We start from the raw sequence: 18,525 nt of genomic DNA on the forward strand, positions 1-18,525 counted from the left end.
CTGGCACAGTCTGAGATCATTTTAAGTTTGATTTAATTAAATCAAATAGTAAAACTTACTGTGTTTATAAAGTATCAGAAATTCAAAAAAAGTTGGAACTCCAGCATGTCCATCACTTTGCTGCATGAGAACTTTTAACAGGAAATATTGGGGAAAAAATTTAAAGAAGCGAATTTTAGCAAAAACAATTAATGCAAATCAATGATGATTGCAATATCCATTATAATAATTGTTATTGTTACTGTTTTATTTAGATGTTTGGTCTGACCCCCATAGTTATTATGTGTTTTGACAGATATGTTTTATGTATAGGTTTCACACTAAACTTGATTTTCCATATATTTTAAAAATAAAATGCCTCCTAGATGAGAGGGTGAACAAAGCAGCAGGTTTGAGCTGAAACGTTTGGAAGAGACGAGTGACGGCCCCGACGGTTCGTACATCAGAGCTCAGGACTGTGTTTGGATCAGAGAGGAACAGGACGTAGGACTCTCATCACAGTAAAATCTCAGATTAAAGTGGTTTTGACTCACGACTCGCTGAGCTCTGGGCTTTTAACAAAATGAGTGAGGAGAAGCAGATCGAAACCAAGAGATCGGCTCCAATGAGGCTGACCGAACGTCGACGGGATGACAGTCAGCTCAGACATTTCTTTAGTTTCACACCTTTTCTTAGCTTGTATAGACTTTTACTGAAACACAAATATGTTTATGTTTAATGAATCGCAACACAAGCAGGAGTACTTTTATTAAAAAAAAAAAAAAAAAAAAACTTAACTTAATAACAAAATCTACATTTGTAAGAACATTTCAAAAGCTTCACATACTTTTTCTGACGTCTGAAAAATTATATATTTATCAACATTTGTTTGTGATTTATGAAGATTTGTTCCTAATTGACTTCATTATTTATTTAGAAGAAACCCTGATAAGATGGTAGAAAAAAAACAACAACACAATTTCATTAAAACATATATTTTTCACAAATGATTTTATAGGTGAAACTGAATTTTTTTTCCCGAAAGTTATAGTTCCAAAGCAGAACAAATGAGTTAGTATAATTGCCAATGTGTCGCATCAGTCAATAAAAACAATATATTTGATTACTATGTTAGAAGAAGACCCGTATTCAAGTGAGAAATTACTTGCAAAATGCTTTAGTTGAATTTAAAATGTATTTCAATGTATTTATATCAGGGCAGTGGAAACTTGGACGTTAGAGAAGTGGACTTGGGATTGAGAGTTCACAGGTTCCATTCCCACGGCGGGCGTTCCACCACTGTGGCTCCCTGAGCGTGACCCTCGACCCCCATCAGCTCCCCAGAGTACCGTCATGTAGCTGCCTATAGCATGGGTCAACGCAGAAAAACGAATTTCCGCAGGCGGAATAATAAAAGTCAGATTAGTTAACTAGTGTGTATTTGACGTGTTTTATCCAGCCTGCAGGTGAAGTAACTCTTTTCATCTGAACTTAAAGAGCAATGATCAGAAGGGGGAACACGTCTGCTGATGTCAGCCTGGCATGTTAAACCTGAAGCTCACTGTCAGTCTGAGTTACATGAAAACCTTTGCTGATGAACATCTGATCTATATTCCTAATGAGTGGAGCAAACTCTGACTCCATTACTTTCAGGTTCCTAAAAAACACAAACCCCAAAACACGGGATGTTTTTCTGCTCGGACTCATTAAGAAGCAGCTCAGACCCTGACGAAGGAGCCGCTCCGCCTCTCACAGCCGTTATTATGTTACTCAGCAGTCGCTCGGCGTGTCTGCTCAGTCCGAGTTACCTGAGTCGAGAGAGATCCTCTCAGGCGTTCTGGGACTGGCTGGCAGGTGCTCCACCTCCACCTGGATCAGCTCCGTCTCATCGGGTCGGACTCTGCGTCGGGGGCTCTTGGAGCTTCCCTTCCTCCTCAGAGGACTTCTTCTCTGGGCCTTATTACTGCTGCTGCTGCTGTTGCTGCTGCTCGCAACGGTACCGCTCTCCCCCGGCTCGCTGAGGTCCACCAGGTCCAGAGCTGTGGACAGAACTGCAAGAAAACTGAAACTGAACCTCTTCTGTGTTCTGACTTTATCCACACTTTGGATTTCATTTGTTTTTTTGGCAGTCAGCTCAGCTCGACGTGATTGACACACAAACACACCGAGCTTCTGGTTGTTTTGTTATCAGGCCACAAGCCACAAAGTCCAGCGAAGTGTTTCTGATACATATCATATCCTCGCTGTTAAAGGGCAGAAGCATCAATGGAAACACACCAGATAACAGTATCAGCCGCATCTTTTATGAGAGGATCTACTCTCATACTGAAAAAATACACGGGGCTTGTTTCAAACAGCTGCAACTGATAAACTCATCACTGAGTGAATATTGACGCCAAGCAGAGACGCACAAGTCTGCATTAGATCTCATACTCTATAGCTACGCCATTTCTATTTTCGGGTCACAGGGGGAGAAACTACACAGACTAACCATCACAGGACGAGCGTCGCGATTAACAACACAAACTCCTACAGTCAAACTAGAATCCCCATTTAAACCCAACAAGCGTGTCTTGTGGTTATGAGAGGAAGTCGGAGTACTTGGTAAAAAAGAAAACAACAACCCGTTCGATTCCTACTTATTTCTGGTCTTTTTTCTGTGAAATGAGAAAGCCAACCTCTCCACTACCGTGCTGCCCAAATCTGAAATATTGCTTTTACTTTTTATATATTCCAAATTTTTATTTTATAAACCATTCAACCACCTAATAGGCCATATTGCCTTCTGACTGACGGTCTTGATGACTGACTAACTGAACAAACAAACAACTCAATGACTGACCAAATGACCCACTGACTCAATGATTGACCGACTCGATGGCTTTCAGGTGCTGTTCTTGTGTGGTGTACAACATTGAAACAGTTTAGTGCAACGGTTCAGACTAGTGTTTCAGCTGTCCTACACCCTGGCAGGGTCTGAGGTGCTTCTCGCCGACACTGATCACATGACAGTAACAGGTCAGAGTGTCAGTGTGGCCCCTGGTTCAGTTACAGTGGAAACATGGTGCCGCAGCCGACGGTTCCTCGCATCAAGTTTCACCTCCACTCCGCGATACGTGGACAGTTTCTATGTAAATCCAGAATGTGCAACAACATGACCTGTGTGTGTTTAATGCTGCTAACGAGCGTGGGGAGGAGGAGGAGGAGGAGGAGGAGGAGGTGGATGGCAGGACGACACAGCAGGTCAGAGGTGTTAATTAATGGCCGCCGTACCTGCTGAGTCGGAGGTGACAGATGAGTGCAGAGGAGGAAGGAGGACAGGCAAGGACACGAAGTTAGAGAAGCACAAAAAAAGAGAGAGAGGAACAAAGGGGAAGGTCAGAGGGAAGAGGCGAGTGGGGGCGGACTCTGGAGTTGTCGGTCATGATGTGGAAGCTCAGCTTCTCATGCTATAGACCTTCATTCAATCCCACCCAATCAGATGCAGGCTTTTGTAGTGCTAACAAGCTGGGTGGTGTCTCTTCTCTTCAGTCCGCAGGACAAAGCCTTCATAGATTCCAAAAAGGGTTTCAGTTATTTCTTCAAATGATAAAACTGTAGATGTGGAGGTCTTCATTGTATTTGCAATTTAGTTTTATTTAATTCTGTGATGCTTCTTAAAATATCCATTACAGCTACAGACCTGAAGCCTACTGCTTAGTATAGCGGTCACGTCCTCCTCCAGTCGTTCATAACTTGAGAAAATTTGACTTTTCTAGCCTTTCGTTGCCCCTGTTCCAAGTAACTCAATATTAAAATTCTAAATTTGCCGTCGATATTAAAATTTTTTATTAAGATGTTGTCATCTCAGTTCTTCCCTCGTTACATTTTTCTGAGGTGATTACAAACATTGATGAATTCCAATCGTGTGTGTGTGTGTGCATGTGTGTGAGAGAGGGTAGAGGAGGCTGTAATGAGCTGCAGTCTACCTGCGGTGTTGGAGGTGAGCGGTCGAGAGGAGGGGGCGTCGCTGCGGCTCTCAGCAGACAGGAAGTCGTCGATGGAGGGACTCAGCAGGGGGCGACTCTCCTGCTGCTCTCCGACCAGCTGGGGTGGGGGGGGGCGACAAGAGAGCAGAGTGTGACTGACGGCCTCTGGTTAGGAGCTGCACGTCAAACACAATCCTAAACATTTAAGCCTAAACATGAAGCATACGGCTCGCTGATCCATCGCCGTGTGGGAACAGGGACTGGATGCAGCAGAAACAGACACAACCTGCAGATTTGATGCTTTTTGCTGACAAAAGTATCAGATCATTGTTTCCTTTTCTCCCACGTTTAGCAGAGCAGCAGCGGGAGGTTGTTGTGTTCTTTATAAACAAACAAAAAAAAAAAAACATTTTGAAATTCACCAATATGCGAATAAAACATTTTTTTTTTCTCTCAGAAAACTCCTCTGCTGTGTTCTGGTGACATTTATCACGACACCAGCAGTAGAAACAAGTGTTCTAAGCATTTTTCTGCACAGGGTGTGCGGTTGACAGAATGGTTTGTCACATTTACACAGCTGAACATAATCGTTTTTGTTTAGAAGCATCTGTAGTTTGTGTTCTGGTCGTGAGCTCTGTGGTGTTCGGTGAATGACATCAAATTCCAAGTCAGGAAAACTCAGTTTGTTTGTTTTTTCTGATGTTTGAAACATTTTCCATGTGATATTTTTTTTATGCTCCACCTCACTGATAAATACTGTTTCCTCTTGTGAGTGATTCTGTTGAAAATACAAAATTTTATCAGATCAAACAATATTAATGTTGAAAAAAAAAATCATGTTTCACTACTGGGTCACTGTGAAAGCAGCCAGAAATGAGATCTGCATAGCTTACTATGTAATTTTAACACCACTTTTAAATCTATTAAGCCTTTCTGTATTAAATTGGAATTAATGTTGCATTAATAGGTAACTGTTAAAATTCCGACTCCCACTTTGGAAAAAGCAATTTGAACACTGTCAAAGTGGGAATTTCCCACTAAAAACTGTCACTGAGCAATCCAAGAATTAGACGCGACTTCACTCAGTGCAATGACATATATGTATTTACCCGAGGAAAATATTTTCCTCTCAACACTCCACAACAACTAACAAACAAACAATATCAAAGTTAGGGTGAAAACAGCCAGACTTCACATTCTTCTTTTCTTCACACCACCTCCCATTTTATTCACCATTTTTTTTATATTCTCAACAAAATTTTGGGCATTTCTGGCAACGGGAATGCGCACAGTGACTGACGGGTATTTCTATGAGGGGTTCACTAAACGCAGCATGTACAACCTGTTGTTCAAATAATCTGTGAGGCTACATATCTCGATTTGCGTCCAGATTTGGCCGTGGTCGTTTGGCCAAATTTGCTTCTAGAACAAGAAACAATGCAAAGCCATTATTGTGCAACCTTGTTGGCGCAGACCCCTGGTGAAATTTTATTTACGATATTCACACTGCAGCAGACACCAGGTCTTCAGGTCAAGCTCGGCTGTTTTAGTCGGCACCAGATTGCAAGTGTTGTGTCAATACTTATCTTTCTGCGCTATACTCTGCCGTCCAAAAACTAAAATGATTTGACATATAACGAGATGTCTAACAAGGATACCAATCCACAATGTGGTTGTCTTTGGACTTTGGTATGTGGAGAAACAAAACCAGACCTGAGAGAACATGCAATTTATAAAAAAAATTAATAAATCAAATATCGAGCTGGGGATATAAGCGATGGTGGCCTCGATATTAGAGAAGCAGAACTCAGACCTCATGGCTGAATATGGTCACCACTGAGCAAAACCCTTTACAATTTTTGCACAGACAATAGTTGGAGCAGTGGATGTTGAAAACTGAAATGTTTGTCATGATGCACGTTCAATATTTCAACTGTAGATGTGATGTGTTTAAAATTACATTGGCAGTTTTCATCAAACATTTAGTAAAAACAAGTGCAGCAGAGTTTAGATGTAACAATGAGGGCCCTGGAAATGTTGGTATCTCTAAAATGGAGTAGAAAGAAACGTTTGGAAATCTCTGGGTTAAAAGTAAAGAAAGAATTTTCAGCAAGAGTGCCAATAAAAGAAACTTAAAATAAAATATCCTGGCTGTGAGGTGGGCAGGCTAACTACTCCACCACTGTGAGGCCAGCTGCTCTAATGGTACACTGCACTAATAATAACAGAAAAGTGCTTTTCTCCCTGGGTCACTACTTGAGAGCGTTGGAAGCTGTACTCAGCGGTTTCCTTCAGAGATGTCATCAGGAACTGAGACAGGAAGTGCAGCTGAGCTTTGCTCCCAGTATCAGCACACCTGGCCAACAAGGAACCAACGTGGAGGACGCTGCAGCATGAAGGCAAACCAATTATAAATTCTGACGATGTTTTTAGAAGTGGATAAACTATCATGGGATGTTTAGCTGGAGTTCAGTTTTACACCCTCACATTTGATGGAAACTTGATGAAAACCTCCCAAAAAAACCTTCAACGTCCACAGGATTAAACATCCCATCATACTTTATCCAAACTAGCATGTGACTGGTGTCAGGACTCAAGGCATTTCGATGAGCTTGGTACGATCTGCATGCAGCTGCCAGACACGCAGCCTCTGGTCTAAGAAGTCTTATCTGTCGTGATCCAGCCTTCAGGGTGCGACACTCTCTGAACCCAAACACAAACACGTGTTCACTAACAGCCGCCAAAGCAGACCCACATCAGACGTAGCCACGTGGGAGGAGGATAAGGTTTTGGTCCCCTTAAATGTGTTTGATGCCGCCTGGTGCAGACCAGTGAAACCAGAGCACCGACTGATGGGAGGAACGAAAAGATCCGATGTAGGAGATGAGGAATCAAACAGCAGAGCTTAACAGGCCCATCACATCACACAGAGATAATGTGATCAATACAATGACATGACGCTGAAGGAGTCAGATCTCGCTCAGGTTTTGTGTATTTTTAACCCCACGCAGGGCAGCAGACATCGCGTGGTGTTCAGAAATCCGTTCATGTTCACGGTTGGTCCTGAAGTCACAATCTGTGGAAATGTTTAATTGATGTGAGCTGCAGCGAACAGCACAGAGACAACTCTGAGAACAGCCTGGAGGAGCTTGAACACTATCAGCGCTCTCGTTTAATTATGTAAAGCACCCAGTTTAACCCCCTTATGACTATAATTACTTTGTACATTCAGGCTGTCGACATTTCTTTTGGATTCATGGTTGCAAAAAGGTTGAAAATCTCAAGTTAGTGATTGCTTCTGTCCCTTTTATCAAGATATCTTAGGCTTTCAATGTTCGGCAGTTCTTTGATATTTCTGTCTTTTTGACTGTGTCTTAAAAATGTGTAACAAACTACAGAATAATTTATTTGATTGGGCGGTTCTACAGTGGATGTCCTGCTGTGAAGACATTTATTTATTTTCATATATCATATTCAAATTATACATTATATATTTATTATTCATATTTATTCTTGGTTAAGACATCCATTAGTTAGTCCTTTGGTTTCTCATACTTCTGGAATTTTCTTGATGTCTTTGGCGGTTTATGAGTTTTGGTTATAAGAGACGCACACGTGCAAAATCCTGTCACCAGTGACATCACAGGAGTGAAAAGATTAAAGCTCTAAGTGCAAATGGATTTGGGTGCGTCCGGCCGAGTTACTGTCACTGCAGATAATCTGTTCAAAAGATTTGCCATCTTTTCCTTAGACGCGAATAAACAAATCCAAGAGTCTGCTTCCTTTCCATTTAAGATTTACCACGCAGGAGAAAATATGGCTGAAGTCTGGGTCGGTATGAAAACGTAGGTGTGATGGAAAAGAGCCCTGAATCACTTCTGGTTGCTAACTGAGATCATGGAGCCACTGAAAGGAACTGATTGGAGGACAAAGAGACTTGTAGGGAAGTATGAATGAGGAAAATCCAGAAATGTAAATGGGTGTCATGCTGTTTATAATTAAGAACAAGGATCTTGACAGGAATTCTAACTTGATGGGCAACTAGTTAAGGGATTATTAAAAAAATTATCTTTAATAATTTGAGATGTTTTTAAGGTTGTTTTTTTAAAGTCTTGCAGCAGCATTTTGGCCCAGTTGACAGTTTAGAGATGTGGATGTGGGTTTACAGCCAGATGCAATCCTGTCATGATGTAAAAAAAAAAAAAAGACTTCTATATTACTTTAGAAAATCGAAAAGATGATGACGGTGTCTGAGATATAATTTCTTGAGGAAATGTGAAAGTGGGGTAATTAGGAGGAACAGAAAAAAACCTCTCGGTTTCTCAGCTTGGAGTTTTTCTAAGACATGAAATCTGACTGAACTGGCTGATGATTTGGCTAATAGGAACAGCAACATAGGAGAACAAAATGGGATCCAGAACAGAACCTTGTGGTACACCAAATGTAGTGTATGTGAAAAGGTATATAGGACAACCAGAGAAGAGACAGTCTGAAAAATGTGAATAGTGAATACAGATCACCTTGGGACATGTGACTCCTTGATGACGTGACTGAAGTTTGTCTGAAAAGGATTTACTAATCTAAGATCCACTCTTCTCATCCACAACCAGGAGGTCAAATTTACAGTTGTGATGGGGCACAGGTCTTCCATTTACACATCTGGAGTGAAGAAGAGTTCACAATATTACCTGCTGTGGTTCCCTGACTATTCTGTATTCATGTTGTGATCACTGACAAAAAAGCTAAAACGTTATTAACACCACATGCATAATTATGCATGAACCACAGACTCTGTAGACAGAGGAACAAAGTGATTATCTCAAAACCTCGCCTGCACAACTACCATCAGTTTAGAGTCACAAGCCGATATCAAAGGTGTGTTTTAGGACCAGGCAAATATGGCCAGAATACAAAAGCTCAACACAGTAGAAGACTTAACTCAGATATGCTCACTGTGAAAGGAGAGTACTGAGTACTCCACCACCCTGTGAGCATCAGGAAGTATTAACTGTAATCTCAGGCTTTCAGATCAAATGCCATTACCATATAGTTCTCAATCAAGGCCAACTATAGCCTCCACCCTCCACTAAGAGGCCTTCTGGAAAATGTAGAACAAAGTAAAGGTCACATTTAACCTGATCACAGATGAATGCTGAGGCCTTTTAATCCTAATCCACACAGATGTGTATGTCCACATGCAGTCTGCAATACCTTTGCATTTAATCCTGAGATGGGAAGCAGCGCCATCTCGCCATCAAGTTGGACCACATCAACGTTCTCCATCCACTTCTTTACCAAACTTACCAAAACTATAAGAATTCTTGGTTCCCTTCATTTTCTAGTTCTTGAAAGCCAAGACAATATAGGACAATAATGTGTAGGATAATGTTGGTATTCCTGTGTGTCAAAGTGTGTCACAGCTGTTGCCGCCTCTAATTGGTGGAGAGTGACATTATGCCGTGAAACTTCCTGTCCAACCTAAGTTTATGGAACCTACGTCAGTGTAGCAAAGTAATAAAACTTACAAGAACCTTAATGGACTGATTCAGACCAGGAGTTTCCAAGTATGAGAACCAATGAGCAAAGAGGATCAAATTAAACAGTGATGACCTAACTCACATGGTTGTCTTCCACACAGATGCAGTAGAACTAGATTACGTCTGGAGGGTTGTGCGGCGTCATCTTGAGTCACAAATACATCTGACTTAGAGAAACTGTACATTTCTCTTTAACTTCAATCTGCCTCATTTACTGTAGTTCTGCACACAATGCAAAAGTTGTGTTTCCTCACAGAAACTGAAAAAAAAAATACATTCTAGGTGATTTAAGCTCGAGCCATCAAACCATAGTCATATTAACTATTGTGCTCGAAATCATATTGAAATCACAAACTAAAAGGAAAGTCTTTAACAGGCAATGCAATTGCATTGGTTTTGCTTATACTTTTTTTTCTTCATTTATTTGTACAAAATGTATATTTGGAAAAATACTCTAATTCTGGACACAATAATCTTTGCTTTACCGACATCTTAACCAGTTGCGATCGAAAGCACCATATCCAGATCCAGGACATCAGCAGGAGCTGAATACACCGACTTCCAGATTCACAACCCTGAGATTTACCTGCACCCAGAGCCAAAACACCTGAATGGCTCCTGCTCCAAGGATGTACAGACTTCTGGATACAAAGAGCTCAGATTTCGCCCCGGAGCTATTGCGATTGACAAGGCTCTAAATTTTTGGAGGGAAAGGGGGTAGCAGGTGGAGAACTTTTCCACTTCTAGACACAATAACTTTAGTCTTCGCCTGCATCCATATGTGATTTACACGGTCGTGAGTTGGTGAAGGTCAAATGGTGAAGCTGACGTGCAGACGCGGAGGCCTCAGCCTCCCCTGTGACTTATCCTGATAAAATCACACAGATGGTGAGGAAAAAAGTAGCTAGTATATTTTCCCAACTGCTGATGCATGCACATCTGCTGAAACACAAAGTAGATTAGTCGTAACTACTGGGGAGTGCTCAGCGTGCCACGAGTGTCCAAGGATATTTGTCACCTACTGAAAAACTGACGCAGAGCTTTTTCAAAAGAAGCAGAGCAGCAGTTTGTTTATTCTGCATTCTGTGGAGCTGCCTTGCAGCCTCTGGAGACATTGAACAGAACAAAGACGCAATGAAATCTGGAGATTACAAAAACAACAATTTAGAGAGAAATCTATTAGCCAGTCGCAGAAAACATTTTTGAGATAAAGGCTTTTGTGTTGTAGGAGCTGGACAGCAAAAAACATCCACCAGCACAAAGGGACGGTGAGAAAAGAAAAGATGGGAGTGTTTTAAAGTGGCCTGTAATAAGTCCTGAAGTTGGAAACCTTTGACGAGTGCAGGAACCTACAGGAGGACCTCCTGCAAACTTATATAAACGAACAGCAGTGGAAGTGTCAGAAACCAGCAGCAGTCGGGTGGAAGAAGTTTCAATATGGATAAAGGAGTCGCTTAGAGGTCAAGTTTAGCAATATCTGACAAGGAATGTGGGCAGATTACATTTTGTGTTTGGAACAGTGATTTCAGAGCACATGTCATGATACTGACTGTTGGACTTAGTCATCAAAATGAGATTAAATTAAAATTGCCACAACCTGAAACGATTCAAGCCACACCGTCTGTCTGCTGTGGCAAAATGGCTCAGTGTTCGGCGAAACCAAACAGGTGATCATTAACATACTATCATTTATGACAGGATGACAAATCGTAAAATAAAAAGTGCAAGTGCGTGTGTGTGTGTGTGTGTGTGTGTGTGTGTGTGTGTGTGTGTGTGTGTGTGTGTGTGTGTGTGTGTGTGTGTGTGTGTGTGTGTGTGAGCAGAGTGGAAACCAAGCATGAAGCTGCACATTTGAACTTTGAAGCATGCAAACAGAAGCGAGGAGAGGTGAAAGAAAGAGTCTGAACAGTGCCAGGTAACAAAGGAGCGTGGTCGTCATGCCAACCTTGGTTGTCACGGTGAGGAGGGGGTTTCCTTCAGAGGAGGCCTTTTTACCAGGAAGCTCCTTCAGCACCATGGCAACGACCCTTTCCCCTTTCCCCTACAACAGGCAGATTGACAGGTTCATTCATTCATTCAGATTCACTCAGTCACACGGACAGATTGACATCACTGTCAGAATCAATCAGGTCCCGCTAAACAACTATCAATAAATAAGAGGCTTGTTTTCTACGTGAATTGGTGGTAGATTGTATCTATCCTATATGTGAGTCACATGTTTAGACAAAAGCAATGTGTTTCACCTTCTACTATACGTGTACAATTCTAGTATGTTATGTCTTTATTGAACAGTCACAGAGCCGCTGGAAAAGTGAGTAAACACTCTGACTAATGACTTTTCTTCCTCACCTTTCTGCTGCTCCGCCCCCGGGGACCGTTTGTGCCCATGTTATTTATCTCGTGCCTCCTCTACTCCACAGTTACATCAACCATCTATGAATCTTCTCTAAGCTAATGACTGTAAAAGAGCTTATTGGAGTCAGGAGGTAGGAATCATGAAGTTCAATCGGTGAAAGCAGTTGTGTCAGGTGCGCACAGACCTCGACATGTGAAGATAGAGCAGAGCTATTCAGTTATTCAGTTATGAGATCTCCAAAGACTGTGCATCAAGAATCGTTGATGAGCGTCTGACAGGAAACGAGCGGCGCGGTCATAAATACCGCCATGTCCTTCAATCCAGGCTGTAGGGGGTGACTTTGCAAAGCGTAAGAATTACAATTAACTGCAATTTGTCAATGAGCGTAGCTGCTACTCCTAATTTGTGCTCGGGAGCTTGGTGAGACTTGCAGAGATAACACAACACCGAGACCTAGAACTGAGCAGCTGGCAACACGCTGCAGTGAAAACTCAAAGGCATTCATCATGAGAAGTCACAGGCGTTACCCCAACATCACCCCGAAGACAATCACTGAGGCAAAGACGATCTCAGACTTTCAGGGCAACAATAAATGTGAACAGTGTTATAATCTACTGGTTTTTCTTTGCACCAAAACAAAGGAAAAGTTTGAGTTTCCTGTTTTTATATGCTGGCATTAACATGTATGAGACCGCTGAACTTGCTTTAGTTTTTCAGTATAACGAACTGTTCAGAAATGGAGACTTGGTGCTGTTGCTATTCTCCACAGCCAGGTTCACTTCATAATGCTAATAATATAAAGTAGTGGTAAGTTAAAGCTTGAGGAGGAGAAGGTGGATCAGGAAATAGCTCACTGGCCTCAGTGTTTCTAACTGTAAGTATATGTGGTCTGCGCTTGTGAAACCTGCTGCAGGATTGCGTATCTCTGTGAAATGTAGAGTTTTGTGAAGCAAGGTAATTTTTAGTTGCTTTGCCTCCTCAACTGCAGCATCGACTGATTACTATAATGGATTGAAGAAGGAATACCAAGTTCATAATTTTATCCTTGAAGATGATATTGGTGTGTCTATCGGCCAACTGAAGCTCAATAGAAACTCATACAGCAGAACAAAGAGCCTGAACATGGAAGTAAACTCTCCTTAAACAAAGAAACGCCATGTTTTAAAGTGAAGAAGTCAGAGTTCTACAGTGATTCTACAGTGACACAATAAAAGTCTGCGATGCAGTAGTTATCATATCCTGGGTTCACTTCCTTTTTCCAGCAGCACTGACTAACTTTTTATTGAAGACGTGAATGTTAGAACGGTTGGGTTCGTCTGTACTTGTGACTTATTTAGCTGCTGATTTAATCGCAATTAATGGCAAATTAAAAGATAAACCCAGCAATTTTCAAAGCTTCCACGAACTTCTCTCTATGGTCGCTGAAACAGTCTCATCTTATTCGACACAGCGACTCGAGCAAATACCACGTCTGATCAGACTGTCATATTGTTATAGTCTACTAACTGCTGCATCCTGGATGAGCTCAGAGAGGTTCGGCTTTTCGGCGTGATGGGCGAAAGGAACTTCCAAGACTCTATGACAAACCTTGACTACACATTTTTTATGTTTGTCAAGTAGAGATGTTCACCAGCACAGTTGATTGTCCTCAATGCATGTTGGTTTTGTAACAGTGTGTTACAACAGAGTTCTAGTTCAGCTCTTGTGCGCCAAGCTGCAGTGGAGGGTTTCTCTACAGTCACACAGAAACAGAACATAACACACAGATTAAACTTTAAGTAATGATGTGAGAACAGGAAGCCTAAAGGAATCAGACGCACGGACCATCGTGACAGCAGTGGGTACTTACCGGTGATGAAACCCACAGAGGCCGATCACTGTGTGAAAACACACAGTCAGTTAACCTCCAGCCTGAGAGCACTGCAACATGGCTTCATTATGCTACCATTCACAAATACTGCGATCAGCATTCACAGAAACTGGCCAACAATGCAGCCAGAACTAAACCCTCCAGATCTCCATCTGTCCACAGTCTGAGGTTTCACGTGGATCAGTGGTTAAATACGAGAACATGCTTGTTTTAGCGCGTTCGAGCAAGGCAGGTGAGTGTTTGTAGTGTTTGTCTGTAGGCATGTTCAAATCCCTCCGTGGTCAAAAGCTGATCTTGATTTCAGCACTGAGTAACACACTTTACCACACGAACTGGATCTGAATAGGTTTGAATGCAAGCATCTAAATAGAATTGATCCAAAATGTCACTAGTAATAGAAGCTAGAAACAAGGATCTAAACACATCGATCTGCCCAGAAAAACAGCTCTAGAACCAATCACGCCACTCACAGAGGAAACCAATCTAGTTAGGAGTCTATTAGCTTCAGAGGAGGCTCATCAAGAAATGGAAAGGAGATGAAATCCAGATGCACGGAGTTAAGTTACAAAGATGTGGCCAACAGTTATGGGTCACATTCACACGCAATGAGGTAGACTCAAATATCTATATCAAATATCTATAATTAATCTGGAAATACATTTCTAAACACAAAAATAGAATGCAGACTAGGGACGCGACGGTTCCAGGCCGAGTCAGCCTGCTGCACAAACCGAACCAAACAGGTTCAGACTGAACGGTGGGCTGGCGGCACGGCTTCACAAATATCTAAATACATCAGGATTATCTCGCTGTGCACGAATCAATCAATTCATCAATGAAAACACTTCAAGATCCAAGAATCTTTCAGGAGTCAAGTAATTTTTTTAATCTCCAAGGACACCACAAACAGAGATGTGGTCTAGATACAAAGATCTGGATGCTAGAAGCAGGAATATGAGCCAGATGCAGGGGTCCAGTTCATCATTGAGATTTGTCATCCAGATGCAGGGTTCTTGCAAAGGACTGTGATCCAGATACAGAGAGTTAGACAACATAGTCTAGTCCCTAGAGTCAGATACATAGGAGCCTGAAACAGGGCTCTGGACACAAGACACAGGCTTATGATCCAAATACAAGGATCTGGATCTGTATACAAGGCTACGATCAAAAAAAGGGGTCTAAATATTACTATATGATCCAGACACAGGATATGGTCTAGATACAGGGATTCAGGTATACGATCCAAATAGAGAAATCTAGACCAGGCGTACGATCCAGATCAAGTAGATAATAGAGTAACAGGGATCCAAACGAGACGAAGGACATGACCCAGATACAGGGATCTATACACAAGGCTCTGATCAGAGAGGGACTTGGCTGTATAATTTTCTAAATAAGGAAACATAAGAAAAAGAAAACAGAATTACACCTAAATATAAATGTGTGGACAGTCTGATGCATTGAAACGAACAGATAACTGCATTTTGCTTGTGTTTACGCCCTCTTGAATCAGGCGTGGCGGTCCAGGCGGAGCGGCACCTGTACAGGTTCCCCAGGTGGGCCGCAGCCACCGGGAGGCTGGACGGCTCACCTCCTGCCATTCAGATGACAGAATAATGAGCCGTGACAGGCATCCGCTGGCAGAGAGACGAGCTGATGGGGTGAAACGTACCTCGCTAAACCCAGCAGGCCGGACAGCTTTATCAATAAAACATCAGCCGCAGTTTTATTATTAGAATGCAGACATGAGCCGCGGATGAAGGGATGAGGGATGAGAGCAGCGGCTCCACATTTCTCCATTCCTGGATTCACAGTGTCGTCGTCTGCCGATCCATCAGATTCAATGTGGAGAGACAGGCCCGTCGCATCTGTCTGAGCTCACCCGCAGCTTCATCTGCACTCCAAGACTCCTTTCCACTCCATCATGGCCTTGCTGTGTGCGTCTCTCTGAGCTGCTCGGAAAGTGAAACGGTGGCTCACGTTTCAAACTGAACACAGCCACTGGACTCATGGTGATGTTACGCAATATGACAGGAGTGGAACTCTTTCGACTGTTTGCTTTATATCACAACAAACTGTGGCATTAGCGTTTCCATGTTTCTTCACCGCTCCGTTTTCAGGTACTGAATTGAGTTTCTGTGTCTTGGCTTCATGTTTGGTGTTTTTAGCAGGTTTATGCTTTGTAGATTGTTTATGTTTCCAAAGCTTCTGCATGCAGTGTCTCTACTGCAAACGTCCCAACTTCATTTCTACTGTTTACCAATTACGTTGCTATTACTGCACCTTTGTGTACATCACATTTCTGTGCAATCTTTCTTCCGATTGCACTTCTTTTATGTTTCTACTCTCTCTACAATTTATCGTGCATCTGTTTATAATTTATTATGTCTGTGTTCCGACTTTTCTAATTTTACTGTATTTTCAGTCTGCCTCTTACATTTTAACTTTGGTTTTGCATCTGCAGGTATTAAAATCACCCGTCTGTCTGCTAATAAAATATCTTCCAAACTAATGAGCGAATCTTCATAAAAATTGGTCCACAGATGCATTTTGATCAAAGAAAGAACCCTTTGAATTTTGGTGGCGATCCAGAGCAAAAATATTTGTTAGAAATGTTCATTTCTCAATGTATTGTTTCATGCTTATTCTGTCACTTTAAATGACAAGTGCATTGTGGGAAATGGAGTCATAGCATGTTTTGGTTGTGGGAAGTGTCATTTGTGTTGTCACCACTGCGTGTTGCTATAAATCTAAGACCCACTCTTTCTATATTGTGACCAGACCTGATGTTTACATAACAGTTTAAATCAGTGAATACTTTGACATTGCTTGATTTGTATTTCCTGTCTGTTCCAAAGTTTCACTCCGCGTACAGACACAGAAAAACCTTTCAGAGTGGATTGTAATGTAAAATGTAAAATCTGAATATCCTCTCAAATTACTCTCTCTCTCTCGAGTTGTAAAGAAACGTTGTACGTTAGTCGGTAGTAATTTGTTGAACGCTTTATATTAAAAATATTGACGTATTATAGTTTACAAGATCCTCAAATTTGAGCAACTTTGACTGAATGAACAAGTCATGAGTGTAATCTAAAAAAACAACCTTGCGAATGATCCGCACCGCTCCTTTCTGTAATATGATTAATTGATTAATAGGTGTTCCGGAAAGTATTTCCCTACACGTTAACACAATACCAGGACCAAGGTACAGTAAAAAGTACAGCGTGCATTTTGATCAAGGTATAGTTTAGCTATATTTTAAATTTATTAGGATTTTACAGTTTACCTGCGGTGCTTCTGTGTTTAATGTTCCTACTGCATACATCATGCTTCCCTGGCATTTCGATGATTTAGATCATCTCAGCAGTTGATATTGTGATTTCCTGCACTTGAAAGAACAAAAACAAAGGTGCAGCGATCAGATGAAAACTGAACTTATCTTCCCACCCACCCTCTTTTTAATGTTCCTCTCTTTCCCCACAAGGGGAGATGTGTGTGATGTTGGTGGAGATGCTGTTCGACTAAAAATAACCTGCCGTTGTGCTGAGCAAACAGTCCTCCGTCAGCAGAGTCCCAACAGGGCTGAGCTCAGTGCTGCTGCAGCACATTCACCTGTTCGGCCTGCATCCAGACTACTACACCACTACTACAGTACTACTACCAGTACTACTGTATGACCACAATGGCAGCAGTGCCAGACTAAACTACAGTCTACACAGATTTGATGGCACCACTAAAACGGATTGAAGTTACAGGAGGAAATGCACCATTTTCTGTATCTGTAGAAGACCTGTGAAGTTTATATCACCGACCTTGTTGCCTTCAGACTTAAAAAATAAAATTGTATGTGTGCAACTTGGCCCCTGTGAAAGACCCGCATGGCTGTTTGTCTATTACCTGCCTATTATCACCTCCAAACCACAGCTAGAATATAGTGTTGTCTGTCTAAACAGGCCACAAAAAGATTTGTTCATGCTTTCATTATTAGTGGGCCTCATTACTGTAACAGCCTTTATACAGGTCTTAATAAAAAAAAATCCATTATGCAGCTTCCCCTGATCCAGAATGCTGCTGCCAGAGTCCTTATAAACACCAAGAACCTGGACCAGAACACACCCGTAATCAAAACACTCCACCGCCTTCCTGTGAGTCACAGGATAGATTGCAAAGTCTTATTGCTGCTCTACAAAATGTTGAATGGTCTTCGATCAAAATATATGCAAGACTTATTAATTCCCTATGAAGCATCCAGACCCCTCAGGTGGTCCGGTCTACTGTGTCTTCCCGGAACCAGAACCAAACCAAGTGAAGCCGCATTTAGTTTCTATGCTCCTCACTTGTGAAACAAACTTCCCAAACACCTGAGGTCTGTTCAAATTGTCGGCTTATTTGATTTATTTTAAATCAAGGCCGAAAACATTATTGTTCACTGCAGCATTCTCATGATTTTAATACATTACTCCTTGTAATCATTCTAATTTCTCACTAGTCTAAATGCGTTCTTATCAGCTTCATTTAAAATTCTTAACTATTTATTCTGCCTTTTGTCCTTTAGTTGCACTTTTTATTTTCTCAATGTCCTGTTTTATTTCTATGATTTTAATGTCATTTCATGACATTAAACATGCCTTAGCGATGCACTCTGAATTGCCTCGTGCATAAACTTGCTTTGCCTTGCCGCAGTGGCACGGCCAACCTTTAGTGAATTACTCAGATGTGACGTGTTTGGATCGTCTGTCGTTTGTCTTAATGGGAAATGGACTTGACTTCTGTCGTTGGCCATACAAGGTACTCCTACCTCCGTAGGGAGCTTCC

General features: G+C 41.7%; 1 protein-coding gene across 4 annotated transcripts in view; it reads right to left on the bottom strand.

The window, feature by feature from the left end:
* The window catches only part of pex5lb (peroxisomal biogenesis factor 5-like b), a 46,354-nt gene that overhangs the window by 8,272 nt on the left and 19,557 nt on the right, over nt 1–18,525 (bottom strand). For 2 of the 4 annotated variants that reach the window (XM_080485731.1, XM_080485732.1), the window contains exons 2-4: nt 11,430–11,525; nt 3,948–4,065; nt 1,788–2,030 (exon numbers count right to left, since the gene is read on the bottom strand). In XM_080485731.1, the coding sequence (XP_080341857.1) occupies nt 1,788–2,030; nt 3,948–4,065; nt 11,430–11,525 (457 nt within the window). The remainder of the gene's footprint in view (nt 1–1,787; nt 2,031–3,947; nt 4,066–11,429; nt 11,526–18,525) is intronic. The other 2 variants (XM_080485734.1, XM_080485733.1) reach the window with 1 other exon arrangement.

This window comes from Lipophrys pholis (genome assembly GCF_963383615.2).
Source record: "Lipophrys pholis genome assembly, chromosome: 1".
NCBI lineage: Eukaryota > Metazoa > Chordata > Actinopteri > Blenniiformes > Blenniidae > Lipophrys > Lipophrys pholis.